Raw genomic sequence first — 17,347 nt, 5'->3', positions numbered from 1 at the left:
TAGGTTTGTAGGCGCCAGTGCGTCGCCGCTCCGCTTTGTGTTAGGCTCTAATATTTAATCTGGCGGAGTCAGCGTTATTCAACTCGTGATTTTGAAATTTTTGCACACCCTGTATGGATTATTCTCATTTTAATTGATAGAAAAAATATGTATTCAAGGAAAATATAATGTGTGTTTTGTAAATATTAAGGTGGTTCCGTATCAAACTTAATGATTTCCAAAGCACACAAATTTCTACACTATTTGCCTTTTATAATCGAAGGCGAAAAAGCAACAGCCAGGCGATAAAGTGTAAAGCCCGGCGATAGGAACTATAGCCCGGCTGCATAATTTTTTATCGCTTCGTAGAGCCCGGCCGTATGATTTTCTCCGCATTCTACAGCCAGCAATATAATTTTCTGTAGCCTTCTTTAGCCGGCTATAAGAAGTCCTATGGTATTTTGAAACGCAGCTCTTATCGCCAATTTTTAACAGGGCATTGCAAGAATTAGCGATTGATTCAGAATTTTTATTTTTAAGAGAGAAAGATTAACAACAAAAGTGACTGTATTCGAGAAACTGAGAAAAAACACCAAAGACTCATGCTCTGAAACTCATTAGAGTTTATTTTGTGACTCTAATTACAATTTTTAGAGTTTATTGCTTCGATTTTTCTGCAGAAAAGTGCGGGCATAGCACTATTTTATTATTCCATCCTGTCATTTTCAAAGACTGAGCAAGTTTACATTGTCGCACCATGCTTGCCACATTGAAGGATGTAAAATGTCGCTTAGAACCAATTGCAAGAGTGTAACAGTGGAAGCAAACGGCCACAACGTTGTTCAACGCCTGAATGCAACTATTACTGCTCCGTGGTTGTCCTTGTTGCATACAGATGAAAATGAAGGCGCTCTGGTTGCCATCGCACAGCGCAGTATTGCGTGGGCGGTTTTTCGTGAGCGCCAAAATTCGCTGAAGTTATATTTTTTCGATGTTCGATGTCGAATGTCGCGTAATATCTGTTGTCGGTATTTTTTGGTGAATATCGTTTATTCGTCGAAAGGATTGCTCTGGGAAAAATTGACTTGAATTTTCCGTCACAGAGATTTTTTCTTGAGTAAAAAAAATCGCTTGAATTGAATAGTTTCCTGTTTGATGCTAGGGACTTTCCTTTTGATCCAAGCATCTTCTCTGCTTGACTTATGAATTTTGCGGCAAATTCAATAATATTTCAGGGTAAACCAAGTTCGATTTTTTCTAGTGATTGATTTTAGCGACTTAAAACAACGAATCGTGTGACAGCCCGAGTATAGAGCGCCTTCATTTTCAATTTGCATGCTTCGAGACAAGACTGTGGAGCAGGAAAGTTGCACTCGAGCATCACCGATGATGCAACAATGTTTTCACCGAAGCTTTTCCAGTGCTGAAACCGCAGTAGCGCGACAGCTTTCAAGATTGAACTCAGTTTCCAGGAATTCGAACAAAAAGACGCAATTTAGTTCCATTAATATGACGAAACAAAAACAACAAAATTACAGAACAAAATCCAGAAATATTACGTTTATCCGTATAGTTCCCACGGGAACTCCTTTGGCATTACGTAACGTAACGTAAATACGCAGTTTTTGTTGACGGAGGCAGAGTGAGTTGAGTGAAAGGATTTCAATTCTCAAGCCTCAACTCATACCTATATTCTTCACCCCGAGACCTGCAATTTCCGAGGAAAACACACACTTAAACTGGCCTCCATCTGTTTCCTCCTTTATTTAAGGCTATCGTTTCCACTGGACACGACGGACGGCTTGCGGTTGACGCAACGCCGAGTTTCGCGTTGCGTCGGCGGCGTCTGGTTAATTACTCTCGGCGGCAATGCGTCGTGCACCTCATTTGAAACGTTCGCGTTAAAACCAACGAGGTTCAGCATTACTGCGGTGCGGTAAACACGAGCCGTTGCGTCCGTGGAAACCAGGTTTTACTTATCCTCATATTAAGGTTTATCTTCGGCGTTGGTACACTGAAAAAAAATTCTCGGCGTTTTTACCAAGGTCCGTTGATACCTTTACCATCTCACTTTTTTTTACCAATTATTGGTAATTTTACCAAGACGGACTGGTAAACTTACCTAAAAACCGCTATTTTTTCTGTATTTTTCAGGTAAGAATACCACTTTTATTGGTAATCAATTCCCGGTAACTTTGCCATTTTATCTCGGTAATTCTACCACAGTCGATAAAAAATATTGGCGTTTTTACCAAGGTCCAGTAAAATTACCGAGGAAGTTCAATCATTTCACTGAGATTTCTCGGTACAATTACCAATTCCATTAATGGTAATTTTACCAAGAAGAAACTGGGATCAAATAGAACCCTAAATTCTTGGTAATTATACCCTTTTATTAGTAAATATACCGAGATTTTTCTTTCAGTGTATAGTGAGAACCATTAAGTTCGGTCTTATTAATTGTAAGTAGGCATAGTGCTCTATAGTCCAGCCGTATCAATCGAGTTTTTCTATAGTTCCGTTTTGTTTGAAGCTCGTTTGCATGAAAGTATGGTAACATGAACTGAATAGTACAATAGATGTAGAACACACCGCCTTTACGGTTCATAACCTCGACTTTTTTCTCTCAGTGTACCGTAATAAGACCACTTTATGTCGAGCTGCTAAAATTTGAATCCAGTATCAGCAAGTATTTTAAGATTATGATCGATATGCCGGATTCTGACACTCAGTAGGTGTAGCAGCAGCATATCGACGGTTAAATTCTCTAACTGCACGTATCTCGGTTTGCGGAGGTGCAGACTTCCTGTCATACTTAATTTTTTAAATAGAAAATTATTCAACGACAATTTTTAAAAACTGATTTTCGTTCTCTACGTGAAGAAAATTTGGTGGTAACCTCAAGGAGTGAAGCCAAATTTTTCTGCTTTAATAACACAAAATAAAAGCTGAGATTTTAAAACACAGTAGACAAGATATACGTTATTTGGGCATTTCACAGTCGACGTTTTTAAATGGTAATAGACCAAGTACAAGCTTTGAAACCTCAAAATTAAGGGTGAGAAATTGAAGAAATTGAGGCAAGAAATTGAATTTTGCATATCCTTACGGATGGTGTAATTAACACTAAAATTTTACTAATTTTCAGGTTTGATAAAGACGAATTAATAGTCTCACTTCGAGTATAAAGGGAAAGAACGCTTAAGCCACCACATCATTATGAAAATGCAATTCTAAGTTCTGTTTATTTATGTAAAACATGTTTTTCCGCACATATAAGGCAACGTGTCTGCCGCGACAGCTTGCATGTTCCGGTAACGTCCACCTGTTTTGGGGCCCGGAAGCTCCGTGAAAGCATAAAATGGCCAACTCAATCAGAGCGGAAAGATCAGATGTCCATATTTTCTCATTATAAATTCACTCAAGTGTGTAGGTAGGATGTGGTCAACGCATTAATTGAGAACTATTTTCTGCCATGATTTAGAGTAAGCGCAGGAATATTTGAAAGGGAGAGTGTGCTCGGACCGAAATTCTTTCCCCGACTCGTGCATGGCGTAAGACGGCTGAAAAGGCTGATGGCTGATATTCAAATCTCTCGTCATAATCTGACCAGCGCGATAGAGAAACTCCTTTTCGGCCAATCTGGCCCGCAGGAGCATACCTACATACTCATACTTACCTTGAAACTGGCCCTGAGTGAACCTCTAACACATAAAAAACCTGTTCTAATAAAGTCACACCTACGCTCTTGAAGACATACCAATTCGATTCGTGCGCTATCAGCCTCACGTCCAGTTTTAATGGTAGAGCAAATAGCGTGTCCACATTTTATTTTACTTAGTTTTTTTTTCACGAGCAGTTTTAAGAGGGATCCTAATTTGACTGCTGCGGGCTGATTGTTGGAATTGATAGACAAAGCTTTCGACAAAGTAGACATAAGGTGTACGGGGCGACCCTATCGTTTGAAATGTGTGGTTCTTATTGAATACGGGGGGTCAAAACTTGTTCATATTTTTATTCTCAAATTCCTAATTTTCAAAAAAATTTTGTCGCACACGCTATGCGCAATATACTGATCTAGTGGACACGGCATTCGATGTATCGTCATTCAATTTCACCGCTCTAAAAAACGCGGCAACGCGATCCATGTAAAACAGTCCATTGCTTCCAGAGTGCCTATGTTTACGGGAGAGTATTGCCATCTCAATCCTTTTACCATAGAAAAAGTGTGCCGTTCTCTGATAAATCGGCTATCATGGAGCCCCAAAGTTGGACCAATGTAAACAAACCCCAGCCCCTCCGCTCCTAGTTTGACCCAATGTAAACAAACAAGATGGCGGCAAAGTTCTTCGAAGTTCTATATGTGATTTTATATGTGATGGAAATTTTTTAATATCCAACTTCTGAATCGCTTGGACTCTAACTTTGATGGATATTTATGCCAAAAATTAACCTTTGAGTATGATTATCCTTCATTTCTCAGCCGATAAGACCTGTTCCTCTGGGTTGGGTATATTTACATTGGTCCAACTTTGGAGCTTCATGATAGCCTAAAACTAATGAACCAATCAGAGAGCGGAACAGAGATGGGAATACTCTCCCGTACACAGACACTCTCATGGAGAATTTGCTTGCAAATTTTTTATTGCCTCACGTGAAAGTGTTTAAAGAGCTGATTTCACAGTATTTTTTATAATTTTTTCTGATGTGGAAAATAGATCTAAAAGTAAGGAAATGCACCGCCTATTGACGTCATCCGGCGGCATTTCCCATTTAAACACACGTAATTTAGCAAATTAGCTCATTTTGTCTCATCTTCTCCAATAATTGTTCAATTCATGAACCAAGGGTATCCTCGCGTTCAGTTCACCCCGTTCCACTTAAACACGAAATTCATCAAATTTCAGACACCTGCAAATTCTCTATTGCTTCGGGTGGAACCATTGGATTTTTTGAGTATGGAATGGACAACATTTTGCAATTGGGAACTACAATTTCTGATCCATCCGTAAAAACACTCATTTGAATAGGCAAACCAATGGTAAATATGTTGTTCTTAAACTGAGTTAGAAATTAGACGTATTTCTATCAAACGGAACTAAGCGCCAATTTGAGTTCTTTTGAGGAATTTTGAATCCCGGATAGCGCGTTCTGTCAAACGGACCTAAGCGCCATGGAAAAACATTGCGAGTATAGGACGGAATAAGCCGGACGCCCGATTCCGCCGCCAATCTAGGCCCCCCCTCTACCTTCCTCACCTTATGGCGCTTAGGTCCGTTTGATAGAAATACGTCCAATTGTAGTTCCAAATTGCGAACTGCAGTCCAAATGACGTAGTGACTAAATCAGTCCATGCTGAAGTGGCGCAGAGTCACGTGCAATGTTTGGGGAGGATGGGGGGTGGTAAAGGTGGACGTGTCGTGGGCAGGGGATCGGGGTCGGCGTTGGTGTCTGTGACGGGTGTCGGTGAAGTGTTTCTCTGGGTCGGGTCGGGGGTTAGTGAGTGCGCGGCCGCCATGGGGTGGCGTTGGCATGTTCTCAGAGCTGTGTCGCGATACACTCCGCCGTGCAGTCGCGTCCAGCTGGCACAACGTCAATTTCCACGACTGGAGCTCCTGCGAGGGCGCCCACTCTCATGGGCCCCTCTACCCTGAGCTCCTCCAGGCCGGGCCCCACGGGATACCCGCATCCTCCAAAAACTCAGGTGCGCCCTCTCGCCCTTTTACCCTTTCTCACCTTTCACCTTCGATACCTGATTACGTAATCGTATTCGTAACAACGTCCTGCCTTTATATTTGAACGTATTTATGCTAAAAGGAACTATGTGCATAGGGTTTGCGCGATACATAGTTCCTTTTAGCATAAATGCGTCCATTTGTCGAAGGCAATTAGTCAAATCGGGCATTTTATCAAATGCCTAGGCCGGTAGTCAAATTTTGACAGTTACCGGAACATTTACTGTTTTACAACATTTACAACATTTTACAACAGTTTACTGTAAATTTATGGTGAGAAGTTCACGGATTTTCAATGTTTTGGGAAGAACAACTCTTCAAATCCTCGAACTCTCCTTGTTCCTTCCTTTTTACCCGTATTTATTACATTTGAATGTTAAAATTGTGAAAATTTCATGTTTTATGAAGTGCTGAAAATTTCATGAAAAATGTGCATTTAGGATTTTAAAATCGTTTAAAATACTATTGTATGCTGCATATTTTTATAGAGAATTCTTTCTGACAACGGCCTCGAATTATTTCGTCTAAAATTGGGGTAAAAATCAAAATTTCAATCTAAGTAAGAATATTTGACTGTATGCCTAGGCATTTGACGAAATCCCTGATTTGACCAATTGGCTTCGACTTATCGATGGCTAAAGTGCGAAACTACGTATCCATGTTTGCGACGTAACAGACTTCCCGTCATACTTCATTTCTTCTTTGGCAAACTAGGCCACGTAATTTCTTGAAAACTTCCTTGATTTTTCCTCCATTTTAGCAGAATAAACTGTGTAAATTTCAAGCTATACTTTTGGCTTGTTTCTAAAAAAAAAAAATAAAAATAAAAATAAACAAAGAGCTGAAATTTGGAAACGCCGCAATGGATTTGCCCCAGGAATGAAGTCTACATTTCTGTATCCACCACACATTCTACGATGTAGAACCCTAATCTTCGTCCTCAACTTTTAAAAACCTCCGTTTCCTTAAACATTGTGTTCTGTATCTTTTAATCTTGTCGTTGCTTTTTATGTATGTTCTAACTGCCGCGATGCAGCGAAAAAGACGCGAGTTTCATTGCGCCTTTGCCAAACCAGGGTGTTTACAAGTCCAGAATGTCCGGAAAGTCCGGAAATGGTACTGATTTTTTAAGGGCGGGCGGGGTCCAGAAGTACTGAAAAAGTGCGGAAATTCCGCAAGAAGGTCCGGAATTTTTGTTCAATTTTTTGTCATTTTTGTCGCAATTTGAAATTCAAATTGTTGAAATGTTTCTAATTTCGTCGATTGGAGGCACTGAAAAAGTACCGAATTTTTTCCCTGAGGAAGTACTTAATTTCTCGGGAATGTACTGAAAAAGTACTGTAAAAGTACTGAATTTTTGCCAGCCTATTTTAATAGACGCCCTGTTCAAACGCACGCGATTTTTCCATCGAGAGAAAATACAACACAGAAGTTCGGTTACGACGGGGAGTGGAATTCTCAGTATATCCAGCCCTCGGTTGATTCTTGTGATTCCCAACTTTTCCATTGTTCTCTGAGTAAAATTTAACCCTAATTGTCCCGAAATCGACCCAAACTTCGGGTTGGTTTGTGTTTCACTTCTTATGTTTACCGCAAGTAAAACTCAAGGTGTCTAACATCAGGATTGTCCCGATTCTATCAGGATTTGAGGTCAATCAGGATTTAATCCCAATTTCATCACGATTTGAGGAAAAAGCTGTCGTAAAATCAGGATTTGAGAAAAGTCGGCCGTCTGATCGGATTTTTCTATCGAACTATTTTTGGGGAGTTACATTCGCTTAATTTTTCTCCGCCAAAAATCAGAATTGGAAAAATTATGAAATCAGGATTTAACCGTCAAAAATCAGGAAAAATCAGGATTTCCTAAAATGGAAAAAAAAATTAAGACACCCTGAACAAGAACACAAATACTTTCTCAGCCTCCGCGGAAAGTACGCAATTTATACGCTGGTCCTCATGACCTAGCGGCTTGCAGTATTCTGCCTTACTAAGGAAGAACGCCGTATGTACATTCGAGAGTTGCCAAATTTCCTTCGATAAAATGTTTATTTTCGAGGAAAGTTACGAATATTCTTCTTTGAAATTTTCAGGAACTTCAGGTGCAATTGCGAGCAAAACTATTTAAAAAATCGGAAGGGAAATATTCAAAAGTTTACCAGGAAATTCGTGTTTTATCAATCGAAATTTGGCAACGCCTGAAGGTTCATACGGCGTTTTTTCTCAGCACGGCAGTATTTAAGTCTTATCCCTGGCTGAAGCCGGAAATGAGGGGCAATATCCGTTGCACGTGTGTATGTTTGTTTTGGAAGTTCCGATGAACCCCAGCAGAGATGACGCACGCCGAGCAAGAGAAGGCTCGAAACGCTTTTAAATCATAAATATAGACGTGAGCGCTAGATATTGAAAGATCATTCAAGATTCAACAAAATTCAATCGTTTATACAGAACTCCCAGCTTCAGCTCTCTAGTCTGAACGAACTGGATGTTCAACATTCAAATCCTGGAATGATTACCTTGAGTCCTTCACTGGTAAAAAAAACCTCTTGGTTCAAGAGTGCAGTTTCTTGGTGCCGGATTTAAGAGTCTGGACTCTTGTTTCAATGCAAAATCCGCTTGAATCAATGAAAAATCCGGTTGAAACAAGAGTTCAAGACTCTTAAATCCGGCGACAAGAAACTGCCCTCTTAAGTCAATGTACCGCGGCATTGGTCCAAGAGGTTTTTTTTACCAGTGATTCGCAGGCAGTTGGAGGGATATTTCTAACACTGTTGATCGTTTTGAAAAATGCAAGACGGATTTCTTTACTTTCAACTCTTTTATTAGATGTATTTCTTGTGTTAAATTGTAATTGAATTTAATTGTAAGACTCAACCTTTGCACAAGGATTTAACTAGTTATTTCCTGCTCTCCTTTTCTCCATCATTCTTTGTATCCTAATCCAATAGATATGACATAACGTAGCAAATAAAATGTGTAAAATATGAACTGCTCGATTGTTCATAACATCTATTATATTTCAATTTATGTACAATGTGTAAAATTCTGGAAACTGCAGAAGATTTAAAATATTAGAAAAAAAAAATCTTTGTATCTGTGATCTATAAACAGGGTGTCTATAAGTCCGGAAATAGTACTGATTTTTTAAGGGCGGTCCGGAAGTACTGAAAAAGTGCGGAAATTCCGCAAAAAGGCCTGGAATTTTATTTCAGTTTTTGTAATTTTCGTCGCAATTTGAGCGAGAAATTAAAATTTTTCGAATTTCGTCCATTGGAGGTTCTGAAAAAGTACTGGATTTTTCTGTCGAGAAGGTATACTGAATCTCTTGGGAATGTACTGAAGAAGTACTGATTTCTGGTCAGTCTGTTTTCGTAGACACCCTGATAAACTAAACGAGAAAAAAAGGAGGGTAAAACAATGCTACGAACGCTAATCGCAGTAAAATATTGCTGAACTTGAACAAATGGGATAAACTTTAAGGTGAAAGCTCGAGGAGCCTGAGCAGTGAACTATCGTGTTCCCTTGGGCGAGAAATATTCACGAACAACAAAGACTCTCACGAGCCTCTATCTCACCTCGTTAAAAACGAGCGAATATGAGCTTTTTTCGAAGCGTAATTAATTTTAAGGTACGAACTGTTAGGATCAGCGCTGTTTGTATGCTTTTTCCGCGGAAACATGGCAGTATGTCTAATTGGGTGCTTCGCGGAAGAGAATCTCGTCTTCTTTTTCACTCGAGCCCTCGAAAACACGGGCACACTCTCTCGTCGGGGCTCTGCGGGTAATGCAAATGGGCGTCTTCTCCATAATAGCGTTTCAATTGATGGTGGGCCAGGCGTGTCGGTGCATGGGACCGCGAGAGGGGGGGGGGGGGGGGCTCTGGTTTTTAGTGCTGCTCGTCCCTCCGTTCACCGTCAGCCTTTATCTTTTATTGCCATTTCTCATGCAGTCGTCAGAACTTGAGTAATCTGCTCGTGCACTGCGGAGCTAAAGTAGGTAAAAGTGAGGTTTACGAAGGTATGTACTGCCGTGCTGAGGTAAAACGCCGTATGGACCTTCAGACGTTGCCGGATTTCCTTCGATAAAACACGAATTCCCTGGCATACTTATGAATATTTTTCTTCCAAATTTCTAGATAATTTTGTTCGCAATTACACCTATAGTTCCTGAAAATGTCAAGAAAAAATATTCATAACTTTTCTCATAAATAAACATTTTATCAAAGGAAATTTGGCAACTCTCGAATGTTCATACGGCGTTCTTCCTTAGCACGGCAGTACGGAGGTATGCACTGGCGTGCTAAGGTAAAACGCCGTATGAACCTTTAGGCGTTGCCGGATTTCCTTTGATGAAACACGAATCTCCTTGGTAACCTATAAGTATTTTTTTTTTTTTTTTTTTTTTTTTTATTGAGAGTTTAGTGGCTTCTATTCCTTTAGGAATCTACAGCCATCTATAGGCACTATTTATTGTCCGAAGACATCAGGGAGTTTGGTAGACATCCATGCTCGGGCTTACAAATTTTCACGGATTAAGGCCGAGCGAATTCTGCTTACAGATCCACTCGTCAGTTCCATGAAAATTTGTCGCCACCACCGGGATTCGAACCCGGGACCTATTGACCTAGAGTCAGACGCGCTAACCACTATGCCAACCTGGCCGGCAACCTATAAGTATTTTCCTTCCAATTTTTCGGATAATTTTGTACGTATTTTCACCTAAAGTGTTTGGAAATTTCGAGGAAAAATATTCCTAAAAATAAACATTTTATCGAAGGAAATTTGGCAACTCTCAAATGTTCATACCGCGTTTTTCCTTAGCACGGCAATGTATGTTACGACAATCTTTCCTTTTCTTTGCTTTACGAGAAATTCGGGTTGTCTGCTGTCTACGGAAAAATAGCCGGTACACTGGAAAAGCGGAGTTTTTGAAAGGTCTGCATGATAGAAGAGTACTACGGCTCGAGAGGTACGGCTTTTCCTGGAAAATTCACGGATGTACGGGGTTTTTGTGATGGGCTTTACAAAAAAGTATTGAAGATATGTGATTTCTCAAGATAGTGCATTTTATCAAGTAGATACACTGAAAAGGCTTTACAAAGTTGGCACGGAAGTGCAGAAAATGCACGGATTTTCCTAAAAAATGTACGGATATACGGGATGTTTTTGATGGACTTGAAAAAAAATGCCTTAAACACGTAAAATGGCGTAACGCTCTCTTCTAACCCCCCCCCCTCTCCTTCCCTAAATCGTCACGTAATTTAGCAGGGTGTCTAGCATCAGGATTTTCCTGATCTTCTAACAGAATTTGAGGTCAATCAGGAATCAATCTCGATTTCATCAAGATTTGAGGAAAAATCGGTCCTAAACTCAGGATTTGAGAAAAGTCGACCGTCCGATCGGATTTTTTTATCGTGCTACTTTCGTGAAGTTACATTCGCTCCGCAAAAAATCAGAAGTTCAGATGACCAGGATTTGGAAAAATTATGAAATCAGGATTTAGCAGTCTCAAATCAGGAAAAATCAGGATTTCTAAAAATGAAAAAAAAAAAAAAAAAAAAAAAAAAAAAAAACAGATTGATGTTTATTGACGGCCCCCAAGTCTTCTAATTACTACGCACTAAAATTGTACTGGTATTGTGAATTGGCGATTTTTACCCCCGCTCTTTTTTTAAGTGAGCGACGAGACGAAGAGAGAGCAAGTTTAGCTTAAGTTCGATCGAATTTGAGCCTAGAGTTGAATGCTCAGTGCTCTCTACGCTCGACTGCTGCCGCCACGCCGCGCCGCACAGTGCATCGAGTTAATAGGAGAGGTCGGACAAAATTTGGAAATTTTATTCTCTGTTTATACGAAACTTTGAGGTTCTGAAAGTGGTTCCATTGGTTTCCAAGTGAAATTTTCTATCAAGAGCACCTCTTAAAGTTAAAATTATGATGATATAAACGTAAAATTTTACAATTTTTGTCAAAAATTTCATGTCCGACTTCTTCCATTGACTTGAGCCACTGTGCGCCGCACCGATGACGGTGATAGGAGGATGAGGGAAAGAGCTTGTTAACACCTAGCTTTGTTTGTTTGTTAGATTACTCCGCCCAAGGGTGCGGGGTTCTCGCTCCCGACTTCAGCGCACGTCATCCTGGAATGTGTTTCCTCCCTTCGATTTCACTCCAAGTGAGGCCGTTTTGGTGTAATTTACAGTGAGGCAAATATCGTCGTTTTTGGACCAAGGAACGTAACTACTTTAAAAAGTTGTAAGATTGACTCGGACAATGGAGATGTTGCATGTGTGAGGAATTTGCGGTTTGACTGTTGATTCTTATGTAGGTAAAAGTTCGCGAGAAACACGATGGTACCACTGGTTTTTACTCTGAAATCAACTCCCAAGCTCAAAAAAAGCTCTCAAGTTGAGACCACAATGGAGGGGATATCCCACCCTACCCTGAGAGTCCACGTCTACATCAAGGCAAACTCTCCATGCAAAGATAGGGAACAAATACATTAGCAGGGTTGCCGTGTTTTCAGTTTTGGAGTCCCCAAATAAAGTGGCAGCCCTGTCAATGTATTTGCTCCCTATCTTTGCATAGAGCGAGTTTGTTGTCTTGTTGTAGATGTGGACTCTTAGGGTAGGGTGGGATATCCCCTCCATTTTGGTCTCAACTTGAGAGCTTTTTTTGAGCTTGGGAGTTGATTTCAGAGAAAACCAGTAGTACCATCGTGTTTTTCGCGAACTTTTACAGAAGAATCAACAGTCAAATCGCAAATTCCTCACACATGCAACATCTCCATTCAACTTTTTACAAGAAAGTACCTGAGCAACTCTTGTTCGACTTTTTTTTTTTTTTATTTTTGCATAAGATCGCAATAGTGTATTTCCTTCGGAAAATACACTAAAATGAAATGATCATCGTCTAATAGAATTGAATGCAAGACAACATCAGGACCGAAAAAAGAAGAGTGAGTTACATTCTAGAGGAAAGGAGTTATAAGCGTTTAAAGTTGCCAAATTTTGTCCAACTTTTCCTATGGATTCGATTCACTGTGCGACGTCCTAACTCCTAAGGGAAGGATTTGTTAAGTACGAAAACAGCCCTCACTCATCAGTTGATCATGGAGAAAGGAAGGGTGGGGGGGATTGGCTGTTGGCGCGGCGCGGGTGACAATTTACCCTTGTGACGACCCTGAAAAAGGGAAACTGTAAGGTTCAAATCGGCGTTCCTTATTTTTCACGAGGCTCTTGAGCAATTTGTACACTGTTCGATAAAAGCAAGTTGCTGGCGTTGTCAAGGCGATGGCAACGCCAACGGGTTATCCGTAGGCTTGTCAATCGCGTCCCTAGCCAAGACATCCCTCCCGATTATTGCGCATGCAACGTTTTAGCACCATCGCATTCCCGTCTCACCTGTCAATTATTGTCGGTTTTTACTTTCTTTCCTCCCCTCGGGCGAAGTTAGTGAGCCGTCTGAAAAACGCAAGTATATCGTTTTCTGGGCGTTTCAAGGAGCTGTATTGGCGTGGAGAACGGATCCAACTCGAAGGAAAGTCTGTGCCAGCCTGGAGGAGTTTGACACTGATTAGTTTAGTTCTCCTTCTTTTCTTGGTGCCCTCCAACGTTTGATCGCTTTGAGATCGCCTCTTAGTATCGCATCTCGAAAAATTCTGACCATTTTTCCCGAAGTACCATTCGCACTTGTGTGTTTTTAGCCCCTTTTTCCTGGTGGATTTTGAATTTCAAGATCTGCAGGCGGGTTCTCAGCTTCGGCGCAATGCCATCTGGGCTTGATCCATGTTTTCAAGATTTTAATCATTACGTGGTCTGTTTTGGCGGAAGCGAAATTGCATTCGTCATGTAGATCAATAAGGAATTTTCTTGCCGAAATTTATCTTCCAAAATCTTAAAATGAAGTCAGTAGTACTGTTTCCAATATTATCAACCGATTTTAATGTATTGATATCGATATGGTTAATCGGAAGCAGTCCTTCTGACTTTATTTTAAGATTTTGAAAACGATCAAAATTTAAAATATATCTTTACCGTGTCCAGAATGTCTTACGGCAAAGCTGATGACTTACCTTAAAATGGATTGCATTTCGCAAAAAGGAACCACTAGCATTGCAATGTTGCTAAGAGTGTGCAACTTCTTTTGTCTTGGAGGAAAAACCCGATTATCCATTAATAGTTTCTATTCTACTCGCTAAAAACTGTAAATTTAAGACAAAAATTACCATCTAAATTTCATAGTTTTATCACGATTTCCGCAATTTTATTGCAAAAGATGAAGTTGCACAATCTTAGCATCATTGCAATGCTAGTGGTTCCTTTTTGCAAAATGCAATCCAAATAATAGTCCATTTTAATGTTTTTAATGTCGGGTGGTTTCAAAATTGATGAGATTAGATCTTGATTCCGCGAGAAATTTTTCGCGGGGGAACAGTATTTGCCCACAAATGAAAACAGCGTTCAATTTAGAGAGCGCTGCTCTGTGAACAGGAAGCAGTTCATGTGTAGCGTTTAATGCATATCTACCCTGTTGCAGGCGATATTTTCATCGCTTTCGATTATTTAGTACGGGCTGTCATCGCCGGTGTGACTTTCTTTCTCTCTTCCTCTCTTACAACACTAAGCAGGAAAATATGGCAGTTCACTGGTATTTTATATATCCCTTGCCTTGATATACTTATAATTATTCGCTCTTAACTATCTGTAGTGTATACAAAAAAAATGACCCAATATTTCTTTTTTTGTTCCAGCCGGTGCTACTCCCGTTGACGGGCGGGCCAATGAAAAACCAGAATCTAGCTCAATAGACAACAGCAGTAACAGTCATCCCCGAAATACCACATCTGCTTTATCTACCTCATCTAAAACCGGTAAGTTTAAGAAACAATCCCTTCCAAGGCTCTTACCTCTGTCCCTCCACAGCGAGAATCTTCTCTAAAAAAATTCACGTCATGAAATTCTTCCCATTGTTCAACCCTCTTAGTTAACGCCCTCCTCAGCCCACCCTCATCCCCGTAAAGAGCTTGCCGGATAAAAGGCCTACTTTTGTCCCTCTTCAAAGACATAGAGATTTTGTTTAAATCTTTCCCAAACAAAATTCAATGATGAAACAACCCTCCAGTGAAAGTTTTAGCTTGAGCTTAAAGCTTATTCTGGCAATATAGCGTTGCAAAGTTTACATTTTTCACCATTGGAAATGCCAATATTTTGAAGTTTCTCGATAAAAAGAACAGTGGGGCACAATTTCATCAGCTGACATTACTGTTGTTGACACTACAATTTAGCGATCAGTCGTGATGAAGCGTATCAAATTATACACGGCAAATATAGCCATCAGGATCAGTCCTGATACAGCGTCCACCCGTGCCCGGCTATTTTTTTGGTTTTTTTGTTTTTTTGGTCAGTCGAGTGGTGTCTCGGATAAGGGCGTTGAATACACTGAAAAAAAATCTCGGTGTATTTACTGAGAAAAGGGTAAAATTACAAAGAATTCAGGGTTCTATTCGATCCCAGTTTTTTCTTGGTAAAATTAACATTTATGGAATTGGTAATTTTACCGAGGAATCTTGGTAAAATTATTGAACTTTCTCGGTAATTTTACTGGACCTTGGTAAAAACGCTAATATTTTTTATCGACTGTGGTAGAATTACCGAGATAAAATGGCAAAGTTACCGGGAATTGATTACCAATAAAAGTGGTATTCTTACCTGAAAATAACAGTAAAAATACCGGTTTTTAGGGAAGCTTACCAGTCTGTCTTGGTAAAATTACCAATAATTGGTAAAAAAAGTGAGATGGTAAAGGTACCAACGGACCTTGGTAAAAACGCGGAGATTTTTTTTTCAGTGTATGGCATGGACACCAAGGAGGGCTGAGGGACTTCAAAACAAGGAAAGTCAAATTCCTGGGGTCCATTCCTGATAAAACTTCTCCGTCCAAAACATCATCCGACCGAAAATAACCGAGGTAAAAGCCTCAAACGGGTGACCTCGGGGACCTGGTAGTAACCTTACTTTATTAATGATTTCCAGTAAAACAAGCCTTTATGCATATTCTGTGAATAATTCGCTTCCAAATTCCAATTTTTAAGCATCAAAAAGTCAGTTTGAACTTTCCTTCCGCCGAATAGTTGTATCAAGGCGTTATTACCGATATCATTGTTCTCTGCTCGGATATCAATACCAGAGCGTCGAGTAAAAACCAGGGGCTTGGCGTGAATAATCGATAATCGATATTTCTCCACTTGAAGCTGTGGTAAAGAATCGATAATCAAGGTGCTCCCTATTATCGATCATTTACCATAGATTTAAATGGCAAATCAATCGATATATCGCAAAGCACGCCACGCCATTGGTAAAAACGTCGTATGAACACTTGAATGTTGCAAAATGTCCTCCGATCAACGACGAATTTCCTGGAGAACTGATAAGCTCTTATTATTTAATTTATCAAATAATCCCTACTCATGAATTGAATTGAACAGTCCTCCTGAAAAAAATATCAAGGAAATACACGTATTCTTAACTTTCCTCAAAATTAATGTTTGATCCGAGGAAATTTGGCAACGTCTGGATCTTAAAACGGCGTTTTTCCGCTGCGGCAAGCTTATGCTTTGGCTCCAGCCAAGGCTGGCATGGGTATGGTCTGGGACACCTCGTATAAATTTTGGAACGTTGTTTCGCGACTGATCGCAAGATCGTTGTGTCAACATGAGTCTAAACCTTTCACAATCCAAAAAGGAAGTCGTGATTGATTTAAAGAAAACTAACAATAAGACTCAGAGGTGTTTGCTGATCGCGTGCCACTGTTAAAAATCTGGGAGTTCACCGCACACCCCTAGTTCGTATTACACATCGACGGTAAAACTACCAAACCACGTATCTCGGTTTACGACGTTGCAGGCTTTCCTTCATACTTTAATTTTTAAATGAAGAACTACTCGACGTCAGTTCTTAAAAACTGCCGTGATTTTTCCTCTTTACGCGCGAAGGAAATTCTGAAAAAAAACTTCAAGGAATAATGTTGATTTGCACACCCTAAGAAAAATAAGATGGGGGCGGAGATTTTTGAACACCGTAAACGAGGGGCGTGGTTTAGTCGTCTTACCGTCGATCTCCCATTCAATTCGTGTTAAAATATAGTGTAAATGTAACACTACTCCGAGTTAAATGAACTCGTAGTTGGTTCACTCCTCGCGGTCAAGAGAGCTCTCATCCCTCTTAGCTATCCTTTTTCTTCTGCGTTCGCAGTTTCCGCATTCCGTGCATTTCACAACCACCCAAAGTCATTCATACCCCGGTCCGTGGTCGTTTGGACCTCGCCTTTTTTTAGCTGTCGAATTTCACTTCGAGTAAATGGTTCATGTTTAACAGTGTGTTCCTAAAAAAAATTGTTCAATTTTTTCCCACCAAAAAAAAATAGTTAAAATGAAGCAGTTCCTCTCAAATTAGAAAGTTTGGTCGAGAAGCACCAGAGAAAATGATTATGTTTCTACGGAATATTTAGAGAAAACTAGCAAAATAATAGAGTGCGCTTCTTCACACATACGAACTTCGTAAGTGTAATGAATCACATCGCTGGGACCAAAAACAAAAAATTAAGAAAGAATTGATGTTAAAAGAATGAATGAAAATCGCAA

At 40.0% G+C, this 17,347-nt stretch overlaps 1 protein-coding gene across 9 annotated transcripts in view; it reads left to right on the top strand.

Moving 5' to 3' along the window:
* The window catches only part of LOC109035892 (uncharacterized), a 117,401-nt gene that overhangs the window by 69,119 nt on the left and 30,935 nt on the right, over positions 1-17,347 (top strand). For 8 of the 9 annotated variants that reach the window (XM_072295829.1, XM_072295830.1, XM_072295827.1 and 5 more), the window contains one exon: positions 14,459-14,578. In XM_072295829.1, coding sequence (XP_072151930.1) covers positions 14,459-14,578 — 120 coding nt within the window. Of the gene's footprint in view, positions 1-5,496; positions 5,684-14,458; positions 14,579-17,347 lie in introns of those variants that run through there. The other variant, XM_072295828.1, reaches the window with a different exon arrangement.

This window comes from Bemisia tabaci, chromosome 2 (genome assembly GCF_918797505.1).
Source record: "Bemisia tabaci chromosome 2, PGI_BMITA_v3".
NCBI classification, from domain to species: domain Eukaryota; kingdom Metazoa; phylum Arthropoda; class Insecta; order Hemiptera; family Aleyrodidae; genus Bemisia; species Bemisia tabaci.
Note: the sequence above shows the minus strand (reverse complement) of the source record. Positions and strands in the feature narration are given on the sequence as shown.